General features: G+C 47.1%; 11 protein-coding genes across 11 annotated transcripts; 8 read left to right on the forward strand and 3 right to left on the reverse strand.

The window, feature by feature from the left end:
* Positions 1-206: 206 nt before the first annotated feature.
* Positions 207-3,593, reverse strand: BDBG_07486 (poly(A) polymerase). Its single transcript, XM_002622038.2, has 8 exons — positions 3,078-3,593; positions 2,835-2,983; positions 2,382-2,756; positions 2,111-2,322; positions 1,444-2,050; positions 1,285-1,399; positions 1,108-1,225; positions 207-976 (listed from the first exon to the last, which is right to left on the reverse strand). Exons 1-8 carry the CDS (start codon positions 3,224-3,226, stop codon positions 902-904), a joined length of 1,800 nt encoding a protein of 599 aa, XP_002622084.1. The 5' UTR covers positions 3,227-3,593; the 3' UTR covers positions 207-901.
* Positions 3,594-3,621: 28 nt separating this feature from the next.
* On the forward strand, positions 3,622-5,098 carry BDBG_17620 (uncharacterized protein; the record flags this gene model as incomplete). The annotated part of the gene is made up of 2 exons (XM_031725301.1): positions 3,622-4,551; positions 4,657-5,098. The coding sequence occupies exons 1-2, from the start codon at positions 4,460-4,462 to the stop codon at positions 5,096-5,098; spliced, it is 534 nt and encodes a 177-aa protein (XP_031580205.1). The 5' UTR covers positions 3,622-4,459.
* Positions 5,099-5,137: 39 nt separating this feature from the next.
* On the forward strand, positions 5,138-6,285 carry BDBG_17621 (uncharacterized protein; the record flags this gene model as incomplete). Its single annotated transcript, XM_031725302.1, has 3 exons — positions 5,138-5,332; positions 5,403-5,627; positions 5,690-6,285. 3 exons carry the CDS (start codon positions 5,138-5,140, stop codon positions 5,987-5,989), a joined length of 720 nt encoding a protein of 239 aa, XP_031580206.1. The 3' UTR covers positions 5,990-6,285.
* A 306-nt stretch (positions 6,286-6,591) lies between these two features.
* Positions 6,592-7,652, forward strand: BDBG_07488 (flavoprotein oxygenase; the record flags this gene model as incomplete). Its single annotated transcript, XM_002622040.2, has 2 exons — positions 6,592-6,745; positions 6,814-7,652. 2 exons carry the CDS (start codon positions 6,592-6,594, stop codon positions 7,650-7,652), a joined length of 993 nt encoding a protein of 330 aa, XP_002622086.2.
* Positions 7,653-8,210: 558 nt separating this feature from the next.
* BDBG_07489 (C6 transcription factor) lies at positions 8,211-11,877 on the forward strand (the record flags this gene model as incomplete). Its single annotated transcript, XM_031723113.1, has 9 exons — positions 8,211-8,314; positions 8,415-8,464; positions 8,546-8,821; positions 8,894-8,985; positions 9,043-9,091; positions 9,152-10,144; positions 10,197-10,297; positions 10,354-11,056; positions 11,114-11,877. The coding sequence occupies 9 exons, from the start codon at positions 8,211-8,213 to the stop codon at positions 11,875-11,877; spliced, it is 3,132 nt and encodes a 1,043-aa protein (XP_031580207.1).
* Positions 11,878-13,016: 1,139 nt separating this feature from the next.
* BDBG_07490 (uncharacterized protein) lies at positions 13,017-15,431 on the forward strand (the record flags this gene model as incomplete). Its single annotated transcript, XM_002622042.1, has 1 exon — positions 13,017-15,431. The coding sequence occupies one exon, from the start codon at positions 13,017-13,019 to the stop codon at positions 15,429-15,431; it is 2,415 nt and encodes an 804-aa protein (XP_002622088.1).
* A 1,026-nt stretch (positions 15,432-16,457) lies between these two features.
* On the reverse strand, positions 16,458-17,318 carry BDBG_17622 (uncharacterized protein; the record flags this gene model as incomplete). Its single annotated transcript, XM_031725303.1, has 2 exons — positions 16,458-16,670; positions 17,235-17,318. 2 exons carry the CDS (start codon positions 17,316-17,318, stop codon positions 16,458-16,460), a joined length of 297 nt encoding a protein of 98 aa, XP_031580208.1.
* Positions 17,319-17,866: 548 nt separating this feature from the next.
* On the forward strand, positions 17,867-18,469 carry BDBG_07491 (uncharacterized protein; the record flags this gene model as incomplete). Its single annotated transcript, XM_002622043.2, has 1 exon — positions 17,867-18,469. One exon carries the CDS (start codon positions 17,867-17,869, stop codon positions 18,467-18,469), a length of 603 nt encoding a protein of 200 aa, XP_002622089.1.
* A 996-nt stretch (positions 18,470-19,465) lies between these two features.
* On the forward strand, positions 19,466-20,685 carry BDBG_07492 (mitochondrial phosphate carrier protein; the record flags this gene model as incomplete). The annotated part of the gene is made up of 4 exons (XM_002622044.2): positions 19,466-19,632; positions 19,730-20,149; positions 20,232-20,563; positions 20,636-20,685. The coding sequence occupies 4 exons, from the start codon at positions 19,466-19,468 to the stop codon at positions 20,683-20,685; spliced, it is 969 nt and encodes a 322-aa protein (XP_002622090.2).
* Positions 20,686-22,066: 1,381 nt separating this feature from the next.
* BDBG_07493 (alpha-amylase) lies at positions 22,067-24,476 on the forward strand (the record flags this gene model as incomplete). Its single annotated transcript, XM_031723114.1, has 8 exons — positions 22,067-22,139; positions 22,407-22,796; positions 22,917-23,515; positions 23,597-23,620; positions 23,688-23,708; positions 23,780-24,002; positions 24,115-24,364; positions 24,440-24,476. The coding sequence occupies 8 exons, from the start codon at positions 22,067-22,069 to the stop codon at positions 24,474-24,476; spliced, it is 1,617 nt and encodes a 538-aa protein (XP_031580209.1).
* Positions 24,477-24,798: 322 nt separating this feature from the next.
* Positions 24,799-26,352, reverse strand: BDBG_07494 (DUF1014 domain-containing protein). The gene is made up of 3 exons (XM_031723115.1): positions 26,125-26,352; positions 25,944-26,044; positions 24,799-25,820 (listed from the first exon to the last, which is right to left on the reverse strand). The coding sequence occupies exons 1-3, from the start codon at positions 26,176-26,178 to the stop codon at positions 25,274-25,276; spliced, it is 702 nt and encodes a 233-aa protein (XP_031580210.1). The 5' UTR covers positions 26,179-26,352; the 3' UTR covers positions 24,799-25,273.
* Between the last annotated feature and the right edge of the window lie 32 nt (positions 26,353-26,384).

Here is a 26,384-nt window from a genome sequence, read left to right on the forward strand (position 1 = left end):
GCTAAAGGCACGGAGGTCAATTATGGGTAGAGCTGATGCCATAATATGGACTAGTTGTGAATGGTGATATGCAAGTACTTTGGGGCTACGTGTTAACCGGTACAAAGTGAGTGTTTTTGCAACCGTGATGCTGCTGAGGAAAGACAAGAGGAGCTATGACGCACAAATGCATGATCAACTTAAAAAATTAATTTACTCAAAATTAACCACGGAACAACTTTCATGATTGTTTTCGGTGGAGCCCGTAGGCTCCGACGAAGTTCTTTGATTATCTGCCTAAATCTAGAAATGCCTAGTGACTATCTGGAAGGGAAAGTGGGACAAAGAAATGTCACCCCTAGGTACGTACATACAACTGGAAGAAGCTATTACAACAACAGTATTGCGGGGATAAAAAAATAAAAGTGGGTTCCTGATATGGACCTGGTGGTCCCAACGGAAAGGTTAAACAATAAAAAAGACAAAAAGCAGCTCAAAACAATGAACCCTTGGTGCATTCTCCAAGAACCACAGTAGCTGAAGGAGATCTGGTTCGGGATGAGGACAAACTGAAAAAGAACTGTAGGAAAGCCACGTAAGAGAAAGTGGTGAAGAATAAAGTAAAGGAATTTGCAAAGAAAAGGATGGGTCGTATCTGATGATCTCTTCTCCTACTTCCCGATACGAGGGTCGACTGACACACTCAATCTATGGCGACAAAACGGCTGGCGCGGTTAGTAGTAGACTACGTATTGGGTCTTTGGCTGTCGCAAGATTTACCAGTCCTGGGCCTTGGATTATAAGGGCCAAGTTGGGTCTACCTCGCGACTGTCAGCTTAAGAATGATAAGGGCGGGAAAAAAAAAATCAAAACCAGGTTTGAAAATCTTCTCATCCAATACCCTTGTGACAACTGGGAATTATTATGCAGGAGCTGCGGCAGATGGTATGCCATTCGATGCACGGCGTTTCGCAGGGTATTCGGTTGGCTCTTCATTCTGTATAGAGTTAGTGTTAGCGGCGAAACTCATTCCGATCCCGTCGAGATCGAAAGACCACATATCAATATATAGCGAAATATTTTGCTGCTGGTAGGGTTAGTAGTTTGTTTCCAAGGCGGCTAACTTACGTCCAACTCGTGAATGCTTCTCTTTTGTGCGGTCGCTTCGGACTTTTTCACGACCTTCTTCTTCGGTCGAGATGGTCGCACCTCTCCAGGCTGGAAGACATCATCAGGAAGGTCGTAGCTAGGACTGGTATCAGTAATGGTCCAACAAATGCTTTAGGAAAGGAGCAGGTAACGCACTTGCGGACGTGCGTAATATTAATATCATTTATGCCAGGCTGGTACTGTGGCCATGAAGTGCAGGTACTTTTGAATATGTGCGTGTCGGCCGAGATGTCTAGCGATCTTGCAGCACCTTCGAGAGTCAGTTGTATCATGGTAAGTTGTGGGAATGCCTACCTGGAACTAAAGGCTTGACTTCAAGTCCAATGTAATAAGTTGTCGTGTAGAGTGTACAGCCATTATCTCCATTCGGCTGATCTGTTTCCCGCATGGGAATAGCCCCGCCACCATTTTGAGAAGCCGCAGTGTGTTGTGGATCGTTCGTCTCGTCGGTAGTTTCGGTCTTCGTGCCTTTCGCCTGGTACTTCGTTGATCCGCCCATCACCTCTGCGATCTCCTTCTGGTCCTTACATATATGAATCCGTTCGAATCCCTTCGGGAACGGATGTGCAATTTCAATCGAAGATTTCCTATCAAGTGCTCCGACCAGATGTCGTAGCTTAGATTCCACAAGGCCAGACCACACAGATTGTGCATCTTTGCTTCGACTTGCTGAAGTGATACTGAGGTAATACTTATAGTCCTGCGAGAAGAATGTGTGGCGAGTGAAAAGGTCGTTCCAAGTCAATTGCCCAACGAATATTCTGTCGGCAATATCCCCACCGCGTTTTAGCTCACGAAGCAGGACAGCTTTCGTCGATAGTGAAACATTGTGAGTCGCGCACATAGATGGATATGCAGGTGTAATTATGGGCATCAAGTGATATTTATCGCCGTGGTAAATCTAAACACGCATGTCTAAGCGAACCTTGTCAATGGTTAGAGCAGTGGAAATCAGGCTCACCTGCGGGTTCCAAACTTTCATCTGGAGCGGGCCTTCTTCTATAGGCTTTAGTAACACTGGCTGTGGCCATTTCCATTGATTCATTATGCGGAAAAATTTTCCCACGATCGCTGATCCGGTAGCTTGGGGATAAAGCTGGCAGACTCTGGCCACAAGCATAGCCCATGCAACGCCTCCGGGGAATCCTACGATGTTCGAATAAATCGCTCGTCCTAAAAAAAAAGCACAGTATAAGTATCTTACAGTAGGAATAAAGGTGAATGCTACATACGCTGTGCCCAAAGCTTAATGGCGCGTAGCGCAAGCCGAAATGTCTTCTGTTGGGGGACAAGTTCTAGGATCTCATCTGTCACCCGTGTCCCGTTGACACATCTTATCTCTTTCTCATCTAACCCACGTAGCAGATCCTTATTTTTCAGGTCTAGATTCAGGGGCACGGAATGGACGAGGAGACGGGCATATATAAGATCGATGCTGATGCCGGACAATTCAATCTTAATGATCGGAACGAAAGCATCTGGAACAGGAGTTAATTTTTCAATGGCACCCAAAGGTGCCATATTTTCTAAAACGGGAGGAAAATCGGAAAAGAAGTCCTCGAAAGACACATGTTTTGGGCCAACAACCAGGGTGTCAATATCAGAACCTACCGCATGACCACCGAAACATTAGTGTATACCATCTCAGCAGGTCAGATGGGGCTACAAATGAAATGATAACGAACCTGGACCATATACGCCTAGCCGATAACTGCCATATGTAAATATCTTCCCTCCCGCAACATCGATAGCTGCCTGCGATAAACCCTTGCGCCGACTAACCACCTTCACGAATTCGACTGTCACCCGCTGGATTAGTTGTAATGTCTGTTTTCTAAAGAGGAAATCGAGTTAACTCTAGTTCATCAAGAAGAGGAAGAAGAAGAAGAAGACAAAAAGAAGACAATAGCCATCGTTTAGATACATACCTCCGCTCAGTCTCTGCCGGCGCTTCGAAGTTATTTTGTCGCTTTAGCTCAGCGGTTAAATCCTCGTTCGCAGCGATCTCTGCTGGCGTGGGCAAGGCGTTCGATACCGGAGGAGTTACTCCCCACTGTCTGACCGGCGCCGCAGCCATAGCTGTGAGACCGCGCGGTCCCTAGTATGATGATTCGCTAGAGGATGTTAGGTTCACTCGAGCAATAAAGGAGTATTACTGCGAGATGAAGGAGGTGATCATAGGTTGGATGGAAGAGATAAGGGAAATCCAGACAACGAGAATAAAGAACAGAAGGCAGCCAAACAAAGAAAACAAATCCCAAACACCAGAGCAGACACTGTTGAAATAAATAGAAAGATGTAACGAAAAGAGAAAGCGGATGGCTGGAGGTTGGAGAGTGAAGCTGGTTGAAGTTCGGCATCGCTTCTGGCGCGTTCTTTCACCCAGAACGGATCCGCGCCAAGGTTCGGCTGAGCTGAGTTATTATGGCTAGGCGCGCGGCAAAATACTCAGGCACAATGTCTCTTCTAAAATTATATTCGACATGCGCGTACCATTATATATATGTATCTACAGTGGAATGTCTATTGTCTTGAGAGCAATATGGCTCCATATTTAGATCAGCGAACTATCTCAGGGAGAAAACCTTACTATTTGTACCCCCGCAGGTACTGTCCATCGTGTGTCGAATATGTGAAGTTGCTACCTTTTGCCCATGCCATACAAGCTACAATCATGAGCCAATCACTAGACCTCAACCATACATTGGGGTATAGTTAATTCAAAGAGGGTGCATAAATTTGCAAACACGAGAAATCAGTCCCGCTCCCACTATGACCCGATTTGTTAGCGGGATATTCGACCCCAGTATTGCCAAATCAAGCCCTTCGTTAATCTCGAATTGAGTTCTATGGACAAATACGGATATTTTCAATCCGAATAAAATCTCGCAAGAAAGGCATAGAGCCATGAATTATCTCGGCTTGCCGGGATCAGAATTGGGCACATCTGCATACATAACGTGAGAGTTGTCAATATCAGCTCGCCTTATTACTTAGATACCGATCATACGTTTGTGGGATGTGTCAGTCTGGCATAGGCGTGGTTGTCAATTCTCAGATTGATCATTTCAGCGCAGGATGGCTGTATATAATCATCCTCTAGCATCAATTCTCACTTGAAACCTCATTTTCTCTGCCTACAGTTACCAAACACGTCAGATAATTATCCTCCAACCTGAAAATCCGATGAGTGAAATAGTCTAGGCACATTCTTATTCGTTCTTGATCTACCCTCACCGCAGAGAACATTGGAAAGCTGATAAAGCCGAAATATACGCCGGATTCATACACCGTTGCGATCATCTGCCCGATGGGCATCGAAATGGCCGCGGTTGAAGGCATGCTAGATGATACCCACCCGACCATTGCCATGGGCCGGGACGAGAGTATCTATACGTTTGGGTAAATAGGATAGTATAATGTAGTTATTGCTGTGTTGTCTGGAATGGGGACTAGTCCTGCGGTAATAGTGGTGACATAGACCCTAAATGACTTCAAGTCAATTAGATTTGGATTGCTAGTGGGAATTGGTGGCGGCATCCCTGTTGATGGAGAACATGATATTCGGCTTGGAGATGTGGTGGTAGGCAAGCCTACGGATACGTTTGGTGGAGTGGTCCAGTTTGATCGAGGCAAGATCTACAAGGATGGAAGGTTTGAGAGGACAGGAGCGTTGTCCAAGCCTCCGAATTTGCTTTTAGGAACTGTGGAAAAGCTGCGGGCAAGACACTATAGACAAGGAAGTGAACAAATTCCTCAAAATGACCTAAAAAGCTCCAAGGATTTGCTATTCGAAGCAACATATTTCCACCCCGAGAAAATGAGCACATGCCGGGCTTGCGATCCAAGTAGGCTTGTTAACCGCGAGGAACGATATGAAGACTCCCCTGAAGTCCACTATGGTACCATCGGATCTTCCAATATGGTTATCAAGGACATCATCACTTGAAATAAGCTATACGATGAACTCGGAGTCATCTGCGTGGAGATGGAGGCCGCAGGCCTGATGGATGAGTTCCCCTGCCTAGTCATCCGAGGTGTATGTGATTATGCAGATTCCCACAAGAACAAGGAGTGGCAACCGTACGCTGCAGTCACAGCAACCGCCCACATGAGGGAGCTTCTGGAGACGATCCCCGCGTCCGAGGTTAAACGGACTCCCCCAGCGGCCGAATCATTCAAGGTAAATCACTTTGAATTCTGTACAGAACTCTGAATGTTTATGGGAAGCTGATGACACCTGGAATTGCCAGGACCCTCCTGATATGCAATTTAAAGATAAAGTTGCCCGGTTGGAAAAGACGAATCAGCTCCTTGAGCAAAGCAATCAGTCCCACGCCAAGGATATCGAATCCTTGAAGGCAGAGCTCAAGGCATCACAAAAGGAATTCCGCAAGTGGACAGCAAGCGGTGGGCGACCGATTGCGGGACAACAATTCGGAGGAAGTGGTGGAGCTGAAAGCATAAATCCGAATGCGGTAAGTGCTTTGCCACGACTGATATAATAGATATAAGGGTCTTACTTACATGTACGTTTCAGGGGTGGGTTGGTATGATTAGAAAAGATGTCGTTGATGCAGCTATCAAGGGGAAACATGACGAATTTAAAAGGGATTGTGTCGAATTGAAAAGGACAATACTTACTCAATGGGCCGCTACGGTGGTGAATGATCCCTCCGTCGCGAAATTTTTTGAGCAGTGGTTTCACTCTCCCCGTCTCTTGTATGTGCCTGGACTCCTAATACTCACGCTGTTTGGGCGGATTCTACAAGAGATGATGCTGAAAGATTGCTTGTCTGGTGTGACGATTGTGCGAGCGGCGGTAAAGCATACAGTGTAACAACAAGATACTGGACTCTGTGGGCCCTTTTTGAGTACGTGGGGGTTGTTTCTGCGTTGCGCCGTTGAAAGCATGATCATATTTAATTTATCTTGCTTTCGCTTACATAGTATATTTTCTTTCCTCGGGATAATCTCAATGGAACTACGTTTTGGCTGAAAATGTTCGGGCATATATATGTCGTCGAACACCCCTACGGAAACTATGACATCAATGAGTTATGCACAACATCGAAATTCTACTATATTTTTAGCGGTGATGGCTTCTTCAATTTGAATCATCATCATATATATGTGGAAGGTGTAAAGCTTGTGTGATTGAAAGGTTGCTAGCTTGTGGAAAGTTATATGGTGGAAGGATTAGTAAGCCAGATCACGTGACCTGACAATATAGGGTTTAAGTTGGGGTTGAGTGGACATATCATCCGTGTCTTTTGATCCCTTGGACCTCGGATCCGAGCCGATGGTTGCCCACCGAACTGCGGGGCTAACAATCGTAGGAAAGGGGCTCTCTTTTCACTCGTCCGTGAAGAGTATTAGGCCCAACCGCCTGATTTTGGCGTTTCAGACTACAGAAATGAAGCTTGGAATCAGATGGGAACAATGCGCTCTGATGAACTCGGTGGCTCCCCACACACCCACACCCGGCAAAAAGGCTCTTGCAAACCCCCACCTTGCGCATGGTGGGTGGGACCATGGCCGAAAATCGAGAATAGTGACAACTACAAGCCATATAGACAGCCCATTGACAATCGACGTCTGTATTGCATTTAAGGCGTTGCGACGCATCCTGCTTCTTATAGCAATAAACCCCATGTTCCCTAGTAAGAATGGGTAGCATCCGTCCCCCATTCGCCAAAGTCGAAGCATCACGGCCCGATTTCGACCATTCGGCCCCGCTCACTTTCACCAAATCCCCCAATCCCCATTGGAAACAAGGACAAGGAGGAAATGATAACCAAGCCAGTCTCGAGAAGAACCATGTTGAAATCGACCCCTACGAAATGGGCCGGTCACCCAACCTCAATTACAAACTCATGATCTCGGCCGTCGTGCCTCGACCAATTGGTCTATTAAGCACGAGATCGAAGGACGGGCAGACTGTAAACCTTGCCCCCTTCAGCTTTACGCAGATGGTCAACTTTGATCCTCCTATTATCGTCGTGGGAATTACAGGGGAACCAAATCCACCAAAGGATTCTCTCCGCAACATCCTAGAAACAGGCGAGTGCGTTGTCAACACAGTCAGCGAACATCACCTCGAAGCTGTCAATCACTGCTCTATTAACGTGCCACATGGCGTGTCCGAATTCGAACTGTCAGGACTGCACACCGCGCCGTGCACAACTGTCAAGGCTCCCCGAGTCAAGGAGTCGATATTCTCGATTGAGGCGAAACTTGTGGAGACGAAGGAGTGGGAGAGCCGGGCGAACCCAGGGAAGAAGAGCGGTGTGATGGTGATATTAGAGGGTACAAGATTTTGGGCGCGAGAGGATGCGATAAATGACGAGCGGAGCCTTCTCGATCCTACTATTTTACGACCTGTTGCCCGCCTTGGTGGGATATCATACATGAGAGCGACGACTATAATGGAGATTCCACGACCTTCAGTAGACCAGGCAACTCCAGCATCGGCTACTAGCAGTTATCCGCCGCGTATATAGACTATGGCTGGCTGCTTTCCTTCCTTTTCTTTCATTCTCTTCTTTTTTCATTTCGTTTTCAATAGACGGATTGGATTTTGAAATTTTGGAGCATACATTATATTTATTTATTGCTAGGCATATCCATAGACTTAAGTCCATCGTCTTCCACATTTTTCAGTTTCATAGACATACTGTTCCTGCTGGGAGCAATATCTATCTATCTATGTATCTATTTTATTCTTTTTGGTATTGGGTGCCGGCAATACAAATCACTTCCCGAATGCCAAGACCCTTCAGTAGCCGCGGCCGCTTAGTTATCTGATTTACCCCAGTCGTTTCGCCGCGGTGACTTGCCACGACCACCACAACCTCATCGCCCGGATATATTTATTCCAATCATTCTATATCCCGGCGATGTGACTAACCATCCGCCCCGTTTGGTATACTCATCTGGGATGTGTCTCTTTAGGCCTTTGCCTTCCCTTGGTCGCGATTGGCCACCCCGATCCCTGTTCTCGTGAAAGCGACGAGCCCGATGCCGCGTGTCCGCCAAATGCGCTTGTCAGTCCGCTTGCAATGAGCCTGTCTTCTCACGGCAAACAGGTTGCTCAACCGCGACAGATCCGCTTCGTTTCTACCGATGGGCAGCCTCAAACAAAGAGGCGCAGGGTCGCTGCTGCGTTGGTCATCCCCCTCTTTTAGTGTTGCTCTGCAACAAGCTTCCGCTACCTTTTGTCCCTGATCCATTCAAAGCTAACACTTGCGCCTCGTTCGCTATAGCTGCAAAACTTGTCGGAAACGGAAGATTAGATGCTCTGGGGAACGACCAGGTAATTATTGATTTATCCCAATATGCTCTGGGCCCTAATAAAATGCGTTCTCGTACTGTGACTAAATCCGAGTGAGTGCAGTTTGCAAAACTTGTTCAGACTATGGCCACAACTGCTTGGGATACAAAGACCCCGCTGCCACGTTAAATACCCGCAAAACTACGAAGTCGGATACCGCGCCCACACGTCGAGATGATGCGACAAGCGCTTCGCCGCAGACATCGAAATCTGGGTTGCAGCCGAATGCGCCTGTAACCGCGGCTCGGTCAGATCCTAGCCCAGTTTCTGCACCACGAGATCAGCAGCCTTCCCAAAACGGACGTAGGCAGTCTGCAGTTGTTGAAAGCCCTCAAAGTAGTAAGCTAATCGCCCGTTCCTTGCGTGCTTCTTCTTAGCTAGTCACAGCTTCGTATTAATATGACAGAGCAGATCGATCTTTGCTCCTTGAGAGCAGTCGCACCCATGTACCCTACTTTCGTTACTTCGGACCCACTGCAATTGTCCCTGGCTATAAACAGATGGTATGGTTACAATATTTAAATTATATAGGGTTTCTCTGATTCCCATCCTGGAAACAGGTCGTCCGTGTTAGGGAGTCAAAACAAAGCAATCCGTCGCTATCCAATGGTGAGATCAGCTCAAGCCGCCTTGATATCCCATCCGAATACACTAATGCTTCCTATCCAGAATCCCTCTCGTCTATTCGAAGCCCGAAAATCTCGGATAGGGCAGCATCAACATCTTTATGTTCAACGGAATCTCGTTCCCATAGCATCCCGTTTTATTACCCTGACGATAACCTACCAGTTAGTGGATTAATATCCCATCTGTGCGAGGTGTTCTTCACCCACCTTGGCTGTAATTTTCCCTTTCTACAGCGCGATAGATTTCTCCGAGACCTGAGAGAAAAACGGGTGGAACCAATTCTAGTCGACGCCGTATGTGCAATGGCGGCAAGGTTCTCGCTTCATCCGCTCCTGACATTACAGGCCCAGAGCATCGAACCTAAGATATCCACAAACAGTGAACGAAATCATGCCCATCAAGGACAACCATTTGCACATCGTGCAATGTGTGCGGTCGTTGAAGCTCTCTCCTTCCCGACTCTAACTGTAGTGCAGGCGTGCCTCTTACTTGCCTACCTCGAGTTCGGATCGAATCATGATAGTGGACTATGGATGTATTTAGGCATATCCATTAGAATGGCACAGGATTTAGGAATGCAGAAACTAGAGGGGATGAAATTCAGATACGGACGAACAGGCTTGACTCCAAAATGTGTTACTTCTGGCCATGGAAATAGTTACAATGACGCTCATCTGGAAAACGAAGCTGAACCACTCATCAGCCCTGATGACGATGGTAAATTTGCAACATCCGCTGACCGAGCCAAAGAGCGCGAACGAGTGGATTCCTTTTGGGCCATTTTTTTCCTAGACCGTGTTATCTCGTCTGGAACTGGCAGACCAGTCACACTACGGGATGATGATATTGAAATTTTCTTCCCATTGCAATCGGAGTCTGCACTCTCTAATGGCTGGCCGGGCCCATTTCCACCTCTTATGAGAATTATCCATCTTTATGGCAGGATAACTGATCTTTTGAATGCGATAAAAGAAGTCAACCATGTCACTCCTGATATATTAAAGCGCTTAGCTAGCATGGAAAGCAACCTAACAGGTAACTTACCTTCCACTATTCAGTTGCATGACTGCAGCTAATATTGAACTAGGTATCTATCAACGACTTTCGCCAAAGCTTCATTTCAATGCTGCTAATTTCCAGGACTATGTGAAAGCTGGTGAAGGGACCAATTTCATTTTACTTCATTTCGTAAGTGATATGAGAGATCTATCATTTATTATTAATGACTTCGCTAACAGCTGCAGTGGTTTCATACCTTGATTGTGCTTCTCCATCAGCCAACGTTGCTCCATTCTTTTGGTGGGCGTATTCAACAGCTCTTTCCAAATAGCCGAGAGCTATCAATGTCATCTGCAAAAACGATCGCCGACATTTTGGCTTTTGCTGAGCTTATTGATGCCAAAAGCTTTATTGGAAATCCTTTCACTAGCCAACCAATATATATTGCTGCTTGTGCATTTCTAATGGAGAGCGCCTTTTACTCCCAGCCATCATCTCGGACTGAATCTCCCCCTACATCCTCTGCCGGTCCCCCGGTTAGCAAATTTACTCTGCCACCTGTTGAACCATCTGCATCGTCAGAGCGAAACTCCATTGCGAAACACATCTTGTTAGCGACTGCAGCAAAAGAAAACTATCAGCGTTGCTACAAAGCCCTCAAATCATTGGAAGTATACTGGGAAGGTGTTCGATACATTTTAACCGTTCTTGACCAAAAGGCAAAAGGAATTGGGGATCCGCAACTTTACACGGACGAAGATATGGAAAATGCCGCTGAACCACGGCCAACGGCAACCTCCGGAGCAGCTCCGCCGGGGTGGAAGCGGACACGACAGGATTCCCCAGAGCCGATCTCTGGGGCATCGGATGCTTTTGTCGAAATTTCACATCATTCATCCCAGGCGACTGTTGGACCTGTTGGGTCACCGAAAATGGATCCAAGCCAGGGTATGTTAATCTCTTCCCAATCATTTTACTCTCGCTCGCTAACCCATTTTGCATTAGCCATCGGTTGGGCATTGACAGGAGCTACGGATTCGGCACAACCAAATCTAAGTTTCCTCTATCAGATGCCACCACCCCAACCAATCTCCATGCTCCGTGCTTCCCCAAGTCTCAACCCCCAGTATCAGGGCGAATACCAACCCGCAACCTCTCAAAATAACCCTCCCTCTGGGACAGTTGCCCGTTACCCTCCAATCACAAGCCACTACCAACACAGCGCTGAAAATCTCATATCGGCACACCATCAAAACACACATCCCTCGCCCGGACAATATTCCGAAGTTACGTCGAATGATATAGCTTCAGCTAACACCTCGTACCGCTTAGCTGGAAATTCCGGTTTTCCGAGCCCTGTCGTCCAGACTGAAAGTCCAACGGGGAGACTTCATAGCGACCTGAGCACAGGGTATCTCGCCCGCGATCACACCGCCACCTCGTACAACTATAGCGTCCCTCAGCCCTCCATGGGCCCCGCTCGAAATGAGAACCGTCGCCTGTCTACGCTTAATACTCCCTTAATGTCAAATGCCAATACTAACCTAGGTGGCAATAACGGAATAATGACGATCGAGAGTCAAGATGTCGACATGAATGCGTTGCAAGATCAAGCTGCCTTCCCGTTTTCGTTTGATGGAGATTTCATTCCTTGGCTAGAATACTTACCGCCGGACGTGATGAGTTATTTTGGCGAACATCAGGGGTATCGCCCCATGATGGATCCAGATGACGATGGGGGAGAGGGGCGGCCTCCCCCTTCTGCTTAAATAATTATCACATCTGATTTTCTTGGTTTTTTATAATACATATTCGCCGTACGCCACTGTTATTTTGAATAATTTTCTTTTCCATGTTATCATCTCTATTATATATTGCTAGTATTTTAAGCTAGTCATTCTCTTTCGACGAGGGCTGGCGCATAGGCATTTGGTTAGGCGAATGATTGGGTATGGGTACTTATACCCCTCAATGTTTCAATTTTTGATTTCTAGTACATATAAAAATGCACATACCGATTTTCTTTGGTTGGTTGCAGTGTTTTGGTCCCTCTATGTGTACTTTCTATTCATCCCCACCGCGTTAGTTCTTGAGTTTGCGCGCGAGATTTTAATTTATATACATCACGACCGCTTGCATCTCCCTGGCCTTCTTACTATTAATTTTTTTTTTTTTTCTCCCTTCTGGTCTGTAATGTGACACTATATGGATAGGGATATCCCGTGTGGTTGGTGGAACTTCGGACCCATCTCATCGGTTCCCGCCTCATCCTTGTCTGGTTTGATTTGCCCACGTCGTTCATGAACAAAGGGAGGGAGGGGAACATCAGGCAAGCTCGGTCATTGGCTGCACTAAAAAGCCGTTTCACGACTTCTAGTTACCAATCCGGTGTGGTTCGGGCCCCTGCCACATAATTTCTGTACTGTACTGGTTGCCCCCCACAACGCGCATCACCCCCAACCTCCTCCAAACAGAGGGAAATCCGACATTTATCTGACTACTTGAAGAACATTTTCTCCCTCGACTCGATATCAGCTGGGAATTTAAATATTTACGCAATATCAACAAAAGATATCATTATCACTATTCGGCTAATTTTCAGGATTTGCACTTTTTTCTTTTGTTTTTTGCTTTTGTTGTCGGCGTGGACTAAATTATGAGCAAAGCTTATGATCAAAACTTGAACATTATTTTCAAGAGGACCTTTATTTTGGCAGGTTGTGTATATTTCTCCGTGCGCACAATTTACGATCGATCTTGTGCACCGCGGAATTCTTGAGCATATCTCTACGAACCAGAACAAACATCAGAAACTGTTGGGGAGGGAGCAATCAAACTCCGAAGTAGTGATATCCGTTGAAAGCGCGGGGCTGGATCGCATCGAGTAAATATACGCAGAACTGAGGCCATGGCAGATTTGGCTCCAGAACCGGCAGCATCGGATGCTTCAGACGCAGGGGCCCGTGATAGTAACGAACTCGCTCGCTCGCCATCATCCGCTCTTAATGAGGGAGAATCTCAGCTGCTTGAGGAGAAAGATCCAGCTGCCGCAGTCCAAGCAGACACATTTATCTCGGGCACTGAACCCAATTTGTACGATCATCATCATCACGAACGCCCTCATTCCTCTTCCTCGTCTTCCGAACCCTCGGCCACTTTTACTAGCGATGAAGACTATTTCGATGAAGAGGGCCGACACGCCGCAAGGTCAACATCCAGCCGCTCATCCATATCTTCCTTACCGGGTTCAGTCGTCGTATATCCATCAGGAAAGCACGATTCCCACGGAACCATAACACCCTCTAATTTCCGTGGGCATTATATGCAACATTATTTAGAGGGCAATAGTGACGACCCTTCGCCCGTGAATAGCACCGGGTCTAAAAAGAGCAAATATCCTTCCCGGCTTTCAAAGGTTGCGCCTGGCGTGCGAGATCGTGACTCACCGTTTAGACACCCGAGTTCGGTCCGCGCGATGCAAATGGGCGATGAGGAAGAATACAATGGGTATGGATACGGGTACGACAACGATGATCTCACACCTTCGCGATCTCGGAGGCATCGAGGTGGTGGTCGTGGGCATTCATGCCAGAGTGTGTCGGGGATGTCCATGCACTCGCTTGTCTCGACACCGCCGTCTGCTAAACGGAATTATAAATCACCCCGGGCGAAGGAGGAGCCAGTACAAAAGGAGTACCCCCTCGTTCTTCTCCATTGTACTTTACTACCACCGTCTCTATCACTACCACAGGGCATGGGAACACCTAGTGCACAGCTTCTCCAGGAGGTGCTGCCAGAGAAGTACTGGGCGAGGTGGAAATTGTTGGAGGATAAAATTGTCAACTCAGGTGTACTGAGGTATCGGGGGTTGCTGATATCACATCCTCAAGAAATGTATGATTTGCTTGAGGAGCGGTTATTGGAGAGTCTAGAGCTTGTTCGGCCAAGGTTGGGATACGGCCATTTCCTTGGTCGGGAAGATGCAGACAATGCAGATGATGCAGACTGGACGTCCGGGGCGAAAGAGGACTGCGGGGATTCGAGCGATGGATGTGAGGGGGAAAAATGCGCCGATTGTGGCGCAAGGGTACTTCGGCATTTAGAAGGGGAGAAGCGGAAATGGGAGATCAAAGTGTATGCCGCCAATGGTCTTATGAGAGCCGGTGCTTGGGCGGCAGCGTGGAGAGAAATGGAAAAAGTCGATGTCGAGGTTGGATTGGCGCTTCCAGTTGAAATTAAACGGGAGCTAGAGCGGAGAATTACCGAAGAGGATCAGATGAAACTCGAGGAGGCACGACGTTTGTCGGAGGAGGAGAAGCGGAGGCGAGAAATTTACGGAGAATCACCGCCACCCACACAGGAGGCCATTGATGGGCTTGAAGATGATGATATAGTTCCTCCGTTTCAATCTGATTTTGACCGGTCTTCACCTCCGCCCTCCTTTGAGCAACCAGAGCCACGGACATTCGAGCATGGGCGAGCCAATGGGCACACCAAACCCAGTGAGATAGATCTGCAGACTCTCTGTGCAAATTATATCCGCGTGCTGGCTAGCGATAGACGGAATGTTGCGCTTGCTTTCCTCAGCGTCCTTGTCCTCTACCTATCAATTAGCATGGCGAGGCAAGAGAGCACTGTTGTCCACCCCACAACAAGTCCACGACATTTCGTTCAGCCAGATATATCGACACCAATAGCTATGGAACACAGCCCGCCCTCAATCGTCATTTCCCCTACTATAGCGTCTATTGAGCCGGAATTTCCATTGAACTCCGTGGCGGACGATAGGGTTATTCACCCTACACCAGCATGTGGAAGTCCCAATTTCGGAATACCATCTGTTGATAGTATGCAATTACAGCAAACTCACGCATCGCAACCCACTCCGAACCGCGCTGCACATCGCTGTCAAAGCGAAGCTCAGTCCATTGAATCCTCCGTACAGCCCCAGCTACAGCCACCAGTCGTATCGGAACCTACAGTAGCAGCCCAACCAAACGAACCATCTCCTAGCCAGCATGACAACATCGTTTGTTCATCAGTTCAAACCATGCCACCCCAGCCCATACAACCGACTAAAGACCGCGACTCTACATCCAGCGATCAAATCATAGAACCAGCGCAAGAATCGTTAGCCGTAGGATGTCAACCATCAACACCAGCCTCATCATCAACAAGTTTTGAGAACCCATCGGCAGAAACCATAAAACCGTCACCGCAGGCTACGATGCAAGAAAGAGCAGAGGAACTGGAACGACAGCAAACACAGTCAGCAGATCCTGCGCCACTTCCTGAGTGTGTCAGGATGCCAGCTGAGGCATAATTACAGTCTCATTTGCCTTAACCAGCCCACACAGCTACGGCTGACGATGAGACACCATTGTTGTTCGTTGCTTCGACATGATATAGCGTGTTACTTTCTTTCATTTGTTCTTTTTTTTCTCATTTGTTTTCATTTTCTTTCCTTGGCCAGCGCAATGAGCATTTGATTTTACCCCATAATGAAGCGATATCTTTTTTTCTTTTTGACTTTGAATTTAAAATATGTACTTGTTTGCGTCAAGTCTACCATCCCTGCCTACCCTACCGTCCCATCAATCCGCGTCTGTTGCTTTAAACTTCACATCGGTTGCACTGGGATTTTTACCTCGTTGCCCCCCAATTGTTTTGGAGGAAGGATGGCTATTATTGTTGCTGTTTAGCTTTAGCTGCTATTTCTGCGTCGTTCTGTGCAGGATCTTTCTTTTTGAGCTGGATTATGAATTGATGAAATGCTTCATGGACATATGTGTATGTACGTAAGTTAGTTATTAGATAGATAGCCAGAATTTAAGTGCTAGAATGATTGATGCAACACACTGAATTCAATGCTTGCTGGCAATTAATGGCAGTGCTTCTGAAACACATAGACAATGTAAAGTGGTTGGGTCTATAGACGGTTGGAATAATGTGTGTGTCTGTTCTGACATTCTACTTATTCCACTTCGAACATATTTTTTGTTAGTAATGATTCAAAGACAGGAAGAACAAAAAAACACATTATCCACCAAGTATTGTCCGTCCATGCCTGTCTGTAGCCACTCTGGTTCCATCGATCGGTCGCTATTTTCAGCCTCCCCGCCACGCAAGAACCTTATATCTCGGTCCCCACACACAACCTTCCTTCAACTACCAGCTCACTCCTCACCCACCATTCCACTCAACCCTGCTGCTATGTGTGCCAAGTACTCCCTCCCACCTTCGCAGGAGTACCTGATACGTGGTCAATCAGTGTCAGCGGCGCCGGTGGCTGTAATTCCGATGCCACAGCCCTAACTCAAAAGCCCCTTCCTTACCCGATAAGGTTTGCCTAGCTAGCCTGGATGAGGATGATGCTGAACATGGGGTGGTTGCCTCCAACCTCGACAACATCTTTCCTCGTATCCCTACCCACTCTTTCTCCGCTTGCTTGACTGAGACAACGATCGTCGGTATCCTCTTTGTTTGTTGTGACTGTCCCGGTACAGGACATGATGAATACGAAGAATGGGCCATCATCAGAGGCTAGCCCTTTCAAGAATTTCTGAAGGCCGCGGGAAACATTAGACATGGGTTGGAGAGCTATCATCGGCTGGGGCTGGGGAAGCTGTCGGAAGCTATTGTTGATCCATGGAACTTGCTAACTTGGGGAAAACTTTCCTCCAGTATCCATGGATTCCCAAAAATCAGTTCGTTCTATTAATTGGCGCAGGTCAAGCTGAAAACCCAGCTGTGAAGGTAGCATTTGTCAATGAACGAATCCGTATGTGGTCGGAACTACGCAATAATGAACAGAACGAGCGAACATTGATCACCGGAACATTGATCACCGGAACATTGACTCCACCTCGTGCTCTGAAAGAGACACAGTACATGCCAAAAATAGATAGACGCTACGGATGCATTGACATCAGAAATAATCACTCGAGAAACATGTGCCAATCAACTCTCCAGCTCAAAAATTCCTTTGGCTTTAAAGAGTGGTCAATTGGAGTTTGTTCTCCTACCCGACACCGCAGAGCCAACGGTGCTTGATTACGGTTGGCTATCAGCTCAGTTTATGACTTCTTCCGGCGGACTGTAGTGAGACATGAATGACTAGCCTCACCTTCTCCGAACCCAAACGGCCAAGGGCGGAGAAGATGGAATAAATGCCAACCTCGGGAGATATAGAGAGCCGGCAGCCTTCCATCGTGATTGTCCTGGTACTTCTTTTGCTTTTGGCCGCAGTAACTAAGCTTTCTGAGAGGCTAAAAGTAAGTCTTCGTTTTTCTAAGCCATCACGCGCTGCACTGGTGCTGGAATCCGCGAAATTCGATAGGCTAGGGTTAAAGGCAAGGTTGGCTGCTTGGGTGTGCTTGGGCATGGAGCTGTGTCTTAGTTTGAGACCCTGCGTGCAGATCCCTGCTATTCGGGTATGGCGTCGATGACATGTCGATAACATTTAGCCGACGTAAAGGAATCCGCTTGCGAATTCCGCGAGGTCTCGGTACTTCTACTTCGCTTGTCTATATTGGGGTAATCTTGGGGAACTGCGAAGTATATAAAATGGGAGCTTGGAGCCCGCTTCCTCCTTTTTCATTTTCAGCATTCCATTCTATCTTCATTTAACCAGTGTATGATCTACTCTTCCTCGCCGTTAACGTATCACGCTCGTTTTCAGCTTACTTCAGTGTTTATCCACGATATAGCTGCCTCCTTTTTTGATACTTCCCCAAAAGTTCTATCCATCAAGCCACCATGAAGCTCGCCACACTGTTCATCGCTGCCGCAACCGCAGTCCTCGCTGCCCCAGCCAGTTCCCCAGCTGGGGACATTACCAGTCGTCAAATAAACGGCAAAATCTACCCACACCGCACATTCCGCTACTGGGTCTCAAGCGGCAAACTCAAAGAAGACCCACAGGACCAACTTCTTGTCGTGAAAGACGGCATCGCCGCACACGAGACAACCACAATCGTTACCTTCGACATCTCCCCCGACCTCCAGGGCCGCCGCTGCAGGCTCCAATTTGACCTGTGGCCCCGCGACGTCTCCAGCGGGTCCAAGCAGGCGGACGTTTTCACCGTCATCGACCCACCGACGCACGACTTCTCCCCGGCGACAGTCTCTCAATGGCGCCCTGCCGCGCTGGCAGAGACGCAGCGGAGCCGTGATATCCATCAAGGCCGTATCCAGGTTGAAGCGCCGGGAAGCGCGGACTGGATCCAATCATTCCATGGATATCCTGAGTTCGACTGCCCTGCTGGACAACTTTTTGCCCTTGAGTATGTTGGTGTCAATGATGCTGTCGCCATTCGCTGGGATATTGGAGTGACTGGACCCATCATTATCCCTTTGTAAGGTGATGATAGCGTCGATTTGTCTCTTCCTTTTTGACATCCTGTCTTGGATTGGTGATGACTTAAATTGGATATATATGTATATGTGTGTAATGTTGGTATTTATTGGGTAAGGAGATTGATTGAAAGGGGACTTTGAATATTGACAATGATGGGGGGAAGGAAAGCCCAGTTAGCGGATCTTGGTTTCACTATGATATTTTGACATACCTCTCCTTAAAAGCTTAAATTCAGAAAACCCTAGAACGAACGTTGATCGATCGCTTCGGCATCACATTGATGTGTCTCTTTGATCTTTTTCACATATTTTTCGAAGTGATATATGAGTGAATTTGAAGAGTTGCGGTTCTTGGGGCTGCCGCGCGGATGACATCATTGGTCGCCACCACCACCCGATGGATGGTTTGGCCAAGGGGTAAAATAAATCCAGGAACAGCCCAGACTTGCCCAGAGATCGGGCAGCGCGGAACGGCTCGCCCCTGTACTGAGTGACGGGAGTCCCTGAGTTGCCACCACTGCGCTCAATATCAAAACCATTTCAACCTCCTCCTCTGACCTGGAATACTGCCATGACCAGGTTTGATGCGGCTGTTTCCTCTGGATATGCTTGATGCTTCGTCCATCCCCAAGCCCAGTTCCAGTACAAGCCTGCATGTTGTCCCGCCAATCGACGGCGAGGGTGCTGGAACGAGGGTGACTAAGCAGCTGTTCCGCTAGTCCTTAACGGTGCTAGTGTCTCCACGAGAAACTCTCGGCATTTTGCTATTCCGTGATTGGTCGTGAAAAGTTTTCGGAGGCTCTTTGCCTTTAAAACTCTCGATCGCGGACTTTGATCTTCTTTTTATAATAAAAGACTTTTTCCACTTTCTTTTCTGTGGTCATATTATACTACTAATAATAATCCCACCCTCCCCCGTTCTCTCGTTTCGGGCCCCCCTCCACTCCTCCCTCTTTGTCGCGACCTCTCGCTTATTAGTTTGTGTATATTCCTTTCACAATGGCTGCTGCTGCTGCCCCTTCTGCCCAGCTGGATGGCGTCAAAAAGCCAGCCTTGCCTACCCCCCAGGGCCCTCAGTTGAGCGGCATTAACCTGTACGCAAGATTCGCCTTTGCTGGCGCTGTCTGCTGTTCAGCTACCCATGGCGCCCTCACACCTGTCGACGTGTAAGTCCCATTGTCTCTCTTCTTCTTGTTTGTTGTAACCCCCTTTCTACGCCTGTCCGTTGTTTACCCGAGGCTAACAATGGCAATCGCCTTGCAGTGTCAAGACGAAAATCCAGCTTGAACCCCAGACCTACAACAGAGGCATGATTGCAGGATTCAGACAGGTCGTTCGGAATGAGGGAGCTGCCGCTCTCCTGGCCGGTTTCGGTCCTACTGCTGCGGGTTACTTCCTCCAAGGTGCCTTCAAGTTCGGAGGTTACGAGTTCTTCAAGAAGCAGTCAATCGACTTCCTTGGCTATGAGACTGCCGCCAGGAACAGAACTGCTGTCTACCTCTCCTCCTCTGCTCTTGCTGAGTTCTTCGCTTCCATCGCTCTCTGCCCTCTCGAGGCCACTCGTATCCGTCTCGTTTCTCAACCTGGTTTCGCTTCTGGTCTTGTCGGTGGATTCGGAAAGATCTTGAAGAATGAAGGAATCGGTGCTTTCTACTCTGGTTTCGGCCCTATCCTCTTGAAACAGTAAGCTTTCTCCTCCCCAACCCCAAAAGCATCCGCGCATACATACATCGCTTTGATTTAATTTGTACTAATTTCTCTAAAGGGTTCCCTACACTATGGCCAAGTTCGTCGTCTTCGAGAGAGTCTCCGAGGCTCTGTACCGTCATTTCGACAAGGATACCCTCTCTAATGGCGCCAAGACCTCAATCAACTTGGGATCTGGTCTTGTCGCTGGTCTTGCTTCCGCCGTTATCTCCCAGCCTGCCGACACTATGCTTAGCAAAATCAACAAGACTGAAGGCCTTCCAGGTGAAGGAAACATGTCCCGCTTGATCAAGATTGCCAAGGATCTCGGACTCAAGGGCAGCTTCAGCGGTCTTAGTGCTCGTCTCTTCCTGGTTGGTGCTATCACTGCTGGCCAGTTTGCTATCTACGGTATGTTCCCCGGTTCCTTCTCATTCTGAATTTCCTTGTATAATCGTTTTACTGAGTTCCTATTCTCTACAGGTGACATCAAGCGCGTCCTCAACGCCACTCAGGGTATCGACTTGAAATAAATTCTTCCTTGATTATCCTCAATTTACCGCCTACCCGTTCCTTTAACCCTCTCGATACCTACCTCCTAGAACACCTGGTCGCAACGCACTATTTGACCTTCCATATGTCCCTAGCGGATTCATCCGGGATGTAATTTTCTTGCTTTCTTTCTTTCTTTCTTTCTTTCTTTTCTTTTTTTTTTTTTTTTTGGATCAGAATTCCTTTTGTTTTTAAAAAAGATGAAAAGTAATGAAATACCAGATAGACAAGCTGTTACTTTTTGTTTGAAATAACCATGTCCGCAAATAACTTCCCCTTCGATTTTTGTTTCGTTTGTATTCATTTGTTCCCTCTCTTTTCAAAAAAATAAAAATTGGCATGTACTATTCTTCATTTCATTTCTGTGCGTTTCCTGGTTCGTTTCTACTGTCTGGTCTTTTTTTTAGAGCAACTTTTTCTATTGCATGTATAGATAGAGGGTGATGGATATTCCCTGATTTTTCCAAAAGAACCTTTTTGCTTTTCTATATGCCATGGATAGTGTTCATAGAGTTGCTTTCTCATTGTCGTTTCTAGAAGTGTGTTAGATAGAGCCCATTTCTTTTCACCCTCTGATAGACATTGTATAGCATTTCTCTCACAAAAGTTAATATTCCTACTCTTTTTGGCTCATTAATTAGTAAGTGCATTTACAATGTTGCCACCAGTCTAACCACATGCGGTAATTAAACTGAACGTGATGATATGATTCCTCAACCATGCCAAGACCGTTCTTTCCTATTACAGTTAGTACGTAGAATAGTCCCCTACGGCTGATCTCTCATTGCCGCATCTTAAAACTCACCACCAACCACTCATTCCACGTGTCTCCTTTCTGAACATACCAAACCCATATACGTACATACATATACCCAGTACATATTTACCTTAATACTCCCTGTCTGCTATACGATTTTCCAGTTACGTTGCTCATCATATAGGAGACCCATTCTTTGATCAATTGCCCCTGGTCCCCTGAACTGTGCATCGGTGTATCAAAAAATCACAGGCCGAACTACCCCTGAAACTTTATTTAACTATCCACACGCTAATTCTTTTTTTTTTTTTTTTTTGTTTATTTTATTCTTTCTTGCTATTTGAGAACAACGAGATCATAACTCAAGCACAGAAAGGAAGAAGAGAAAGAAAAAGAAAGAAACGGAGCATGAACTAAACGCGTATACGTACAGAGTATACTGCTACAGCGAGACAGACGTGCGTGTGCACGTGACGTGTGATATCTTTCTTCCCTTTTTTCTCAACACTGTCTGCATTAGTTTCTGAGAAGTGCATCCTGTCCAGGGTGTTTGAGGCGGGAAGTGGCTGCGGCGGTGTCTGTCGGGACCCTCTTGTTGCGGAAGAATGGGGTCTCTTATATCGTCGGCCTACCAGTATATATTTCGGAAGCGGGAGACGCAATGGCTTGATATTGACGGTAAGTTTTGTCTTTTTTGGCTGACCCTCTTCCTATATGTAATTTTATGGATTTTTATGGATCTCCGTTGTTGGGTCTCATTTTCTGTCTGGATACGTAATTCATTTCTGACCGGCGACGCTTTATTCGGTTTATTCGACTGTCCTCCGCAAATTTTTAAGCTCTTCCATTTCAAAACTCAATACCGTCATTACCTATGGTTTCTCTTACTACCTTCGCAAAATTCCCGAAAGAAAACAAGTAGCACTTCACTAATCATTTTCCCAGACTTCAACCCCGATGAGTCGGGTGAGCAAAACCAGCTCATGCTCCAGGCCTTCGAGTGGTACGTGCCTGATGACCAGAAACATTGGCGACGGCTGCTGGCAGCCCTGCCAAGTCTTAAGGCGATCGGAGTGACCAGTATCTGGCTCCCACCGGGCTGTAAGGCCATGAGCCCGTCCGGCAACGGGTATGACATCTACGACCTTTACGACTTGGGCGAGTTCGATCAGAAAGGGTCCAGGGCCACGAAGTGGGGGACTAAGGAGGAGCTTGTTGCTCTTGTGAAGAGGGCGCATGAGATGGAGATTGCGGTCATTTGGGATACGGTGCTTAATCATAAAGCTGCGGCTGATCATACGGAGAGGTGTGTGGCGGTTAGGGTTAATCCGAAAGGTGGGTTTCTGACCTTTTAAATTAAATGCCACTAATGGGCCATGGGGAAGGGGTTTTCTACGTCTGTACTACCCAAAAATACGTCCAGTGTTGATACTAATGCCACAACCAAAACTTTAGACCGCAGAAAAATCATCAGTGAGCCCGAGGAAATTGAAGCTTGGTTGGGTTTTTCATTTCCTGGTCGGGGGACAAGGTACAGCAAAATGAAATATCATTGGTACCATTTTACAGGAGTCGACTATAATGCCCGTAATAAGAAAACAGGGATATATAAAATCATGGGGCCCGATACTAAGGACTGGGCGCGAGATGTTAGCAAGGAGAATGGCAACTACGACTATTTGATGTTTGCGAATCTGGACTACTCCCATCCAGAAGTTCGTGAGGACGTCCTGAAATGGATTCAATGGATAGGTGACCAACTACCGATCGCTGGTCTCAGGTTGGATGCGGTAAAACACTATTCAGCTGGGTTTCTAAAAGAGTTTATCGGCCATGTTCAGCGAACGGTTGGGCCTGGCTGGTTCCTTGTGGCTGAATATTGGAAGGTGGAAGTCCGAGAACTTTTGGAATATTTAGGACGAATGGACTACCTGGTCTCGTTATTTGATGCGCCATTGGTCCACCGGTTTTCTCAGATTTCGAGGACGGCAGGCGCTGATTTGCGTAGGGTCTTTGAGGGGACTTTGGTTAAATATGAGCAGAAACATGCTGTGGTGCGTTTTTATCTAGAAACCCCTCTTCAACCGATCGACAAGAAGGTACAAACGGGTTCACTAACATGTCGGAGTGGCTAGACATTTGTCATGAACCATGATACTGTAAGTTTGTTTTCTTTGTTTCACTACACAAATTCTAGCCACTTTCAAATTTCTAACAACAATCCAGCAACCGTCCCAATCCCTCGAGGTAAATTATTCTTGCCAATCGCCCACTAAAATGACGCGTCAAAAAATTAGAGCCTCCTAACAACCAAATAGGAACCCATAGAAGATTTCTTCAAGCCGCTCGCATATGCCCTAATCCTCCTTCGCAAAGAGGGCCACCCCTGCCTTTTTTACGGCGACCTGTACGGAATGTGCGGTGGCTGCCAGGGCATCCTCAAACCCTCCTGCAATGACCGACTAGCCGACCTAGCCCTTGCTAGAAAATTATATGCATACGGTCGACAGCGCGATTATTTTGATAAAAGGAATTGTATTGGTTAGTTTCTGCCCCTTTGCTTTATACATATCTGCTCGAAATCTCGTGCAACCCCTGTATCCACCCCCAAATCTCGGGTGCCTGTCATGATTAATTAACACTTCTTGTACAGGATTCGTCCGCCTGGGCGACTCAGCACATCCAGATGGTCTCGCTTGCGTCCTCAGCAACGGCCCTGCCGACACGAAGCGCATGTATGTAGGAAAAGCGCATGCGGACAGCGTCTGGACAGAGGTTTATGGTTATTGCCGTTCCAGAGTGAAGATTGACAGTCGCGGTTATGGTGTTTTTGGTGTGGTGTCACGTAACGTGAGCGTCTGGGTTCGTGAGGATGCCATGGGAAGGGAGAGCTTTGGGAAATTGTACGTGGTTGTTTTTATTCTTCATCTATGTTGTCCTAATGAGTCGAGGCTAATCTGCAGCTGGTATACATACAGTAATTCGGATATCTACTCATATCTAGTTACTGAGTGATGTGCCATTACACACTCTCCCCACTAGCCCACATGTTTGCTTTTTTCTTCCTTTCTTTGTGCCTCATACTCACCGTCTACTACTTCCCACCCCTTACTGATTTCCTTTCTCATTGTTTTTATATATATCTCATTCTCGTTTTTGATCTATTACCTGTACCTATCTACGCACCTCTGCCTCTTCCCCGACCTCTACCATGTTATATATTGCACATTTTCCGTCTTCGAAACTGGAGTTAAGAGTCTTTGGTTTAAAAGCTTCGATTTTTGAGCTCACCTTGTAATGCTTCCTACCATTCTTTTTGAATATTCCCCCCCCAATACCTGCTGCTGGATTTTACACAGCATAATATCTCTTTATTTAATCCCTGTCATAAATAAACATAGACAAACTAATCTTTCTTTTTTCATTTGAAGCTATCAGAGAAATTTCTCCGTTGATTTATCGAACTTAGTCTATCTTAGAAATCAAAAAGTCAATACACAAGTTTTGGGGCATAATTGCGAGTCATCAGATCAGTATATATGCCATACAAAAAATTGAGAGGAGAAATATCTATCCTGAAATAATGGAATGAGGAAAATCATGTACTGCTTATCCCATGTTCGTCTGCATGAATACATAGAACCATGCCATGATCATCAAACAATCATCACCATTCATCCATTCATTCCAAACGAGAGAAAGCAAAACCCGCCATAATTATATGCGGAAACAGTGTGCCCGCTAACCCGGTCCCCAAAAAACCCGCAGGAAAGAAAATACACAAACCCAGAAGAAAAAAGAAAGAAAAAAGATCACAAATCCCTCATCCCCACCAACCGCCCCTCAATCTTCCTCCTCTCCGCCTCCTTAACAGCCATCACCTCCTCCCTCGTCGCATCAAACGCAACGGTAGCCTGATTAAACGGGTTCTCTTCACTCTTCTCAAACTCCTTCCGCACAACCTCAATGCGTTGCTGCCTCCGCAGGCCCGGTTGCTCCTGCTCAATCTCCGGCAACCGGCGCCTCTCAAAGGCGGCGTATGCGGCTTTGAACCTCCGCTCCGGATGGCGGTCGATCTTGGTCGTCTCGGACGAGGTGGTGAGTGAGAGGGCGTCGAGCGCGTTGTCGATGCCAGTGGCGTTGAGGGCCGGGGTGGCCTTTTTGTGCCCTGTGGGTTTCTCGTCGGCGTCGAGCTGGGAAAGATCGAGGGTGCCGGCGCGGGGAAGGTTCTTATTCGAGGCGGATTTTGCGCCGGCGCCTTTGGGTTTGGAGGGGAGGGAGGCTTCTTCGGCGGCTAGTTGGGCTTCGCGTTCGGCTTTTTTACGGGCTGCTTCGGCCTTTTTGGTTTCGGCTTGCTCTCTGGAGAGTGGGTTGTCAGTGGTGCTTTTTCTCTTGGGCATATTAAGTGTGATCATATCGGTATTGTTGGCTCCTGGTGTTGAGTTGGGTGAAAGTGGCTCGGGTGTGGGGGGTCTCTCATACTTCTTCGCAGATGATTTGGCTCCCTTCGACCATTCGCGAGCTTCCTCCTCGGCTTTTCTAGCGTTTGCAGCCGCCTCTTTCTGCGCGGCAGCTTCGGCTTTCTATAGTTGTGTACCGCTAGTTCAGCTACATTCCCAAAAGTGAGGACATAGCTGTATTTGGGAGGGGTATGATATCATACTCTCGCATTGCCCGCCGCCTTCTTCGTGTTTTCGCCGCCCTTCTTTCCCGCCATAGTTGCGCTATATAAATACACTATGCAAGATCTCAGACAACGTTTTAAAAAATAAAGGGAAAAAGTGGCTTTGCTAGGACGAGGGTCACAACTGTAGTATGTATATCGATCTATGAGTTTGCGGAGTGAGTCGGCGTGATAAGTTGATCGAGGTCAATTTTTTAGGCAGTGACAACATCGGGATCACGTAAGCATGAATTAGTCGT

This window comes from Blastomyces gilchristii (genome assembly GCF_000003855.2).
Source record: "Blastomyces gilchristii SLH14081 genomic scaffold supercont1.19, whole genome shotgun sequence".
Classification (NCBI taxonomy): Eukaryota; Fungi; Ascomycota; class Eurotiomycetes; order Onygenales; family Ajellomycetaceae; genus Blastomyces; species Blastomyces gilchristii.

Coding starts and splice junctions, on each gene's coding strand:
- BDBG_07494 (XM_031723115.1), bottom strand. CDS start 26,178: ATGGCGGGAAAGAAGGGCGGCGAAAACACGAAGAAGGCGGCGGGCAAT. Junction 26,045..26,124: donor AGGCGGCGGGCAATGCGAGA/GTATGATATCAT, acceptor ACACAACTATAG/AAAGCCGAAGCTGCCGCGCA. Junction 25,821..25,943: donor GCCAAATCATCTGCGAAGAA/GTATGAGAGACC, acceptor CCCACTCTCCAG/AGAGCAAGCCGAAACCAAAA.
- BDBG_07486 (XM_002622038.2), bottom strand. CDS start 3,226: ATGGCTGCGGCGCCGGTCAGACAGTGGGGAGTAACTCCTCCGGTATCG. Junction 2,984..3,077: donor CCGGCAGAGACTGAGCGGAG/GTATGTATCTAA, acceptor TTTCCTCTTTAG/AAAACAGACATTACAACTAA. Junction 2,757..2,834: donor GCTAGGCGTATATGGTCCAG/GTTCGTTATCAT, acceptor GTCATGCGGTAG/GTTCTGATATTGACACCCTG.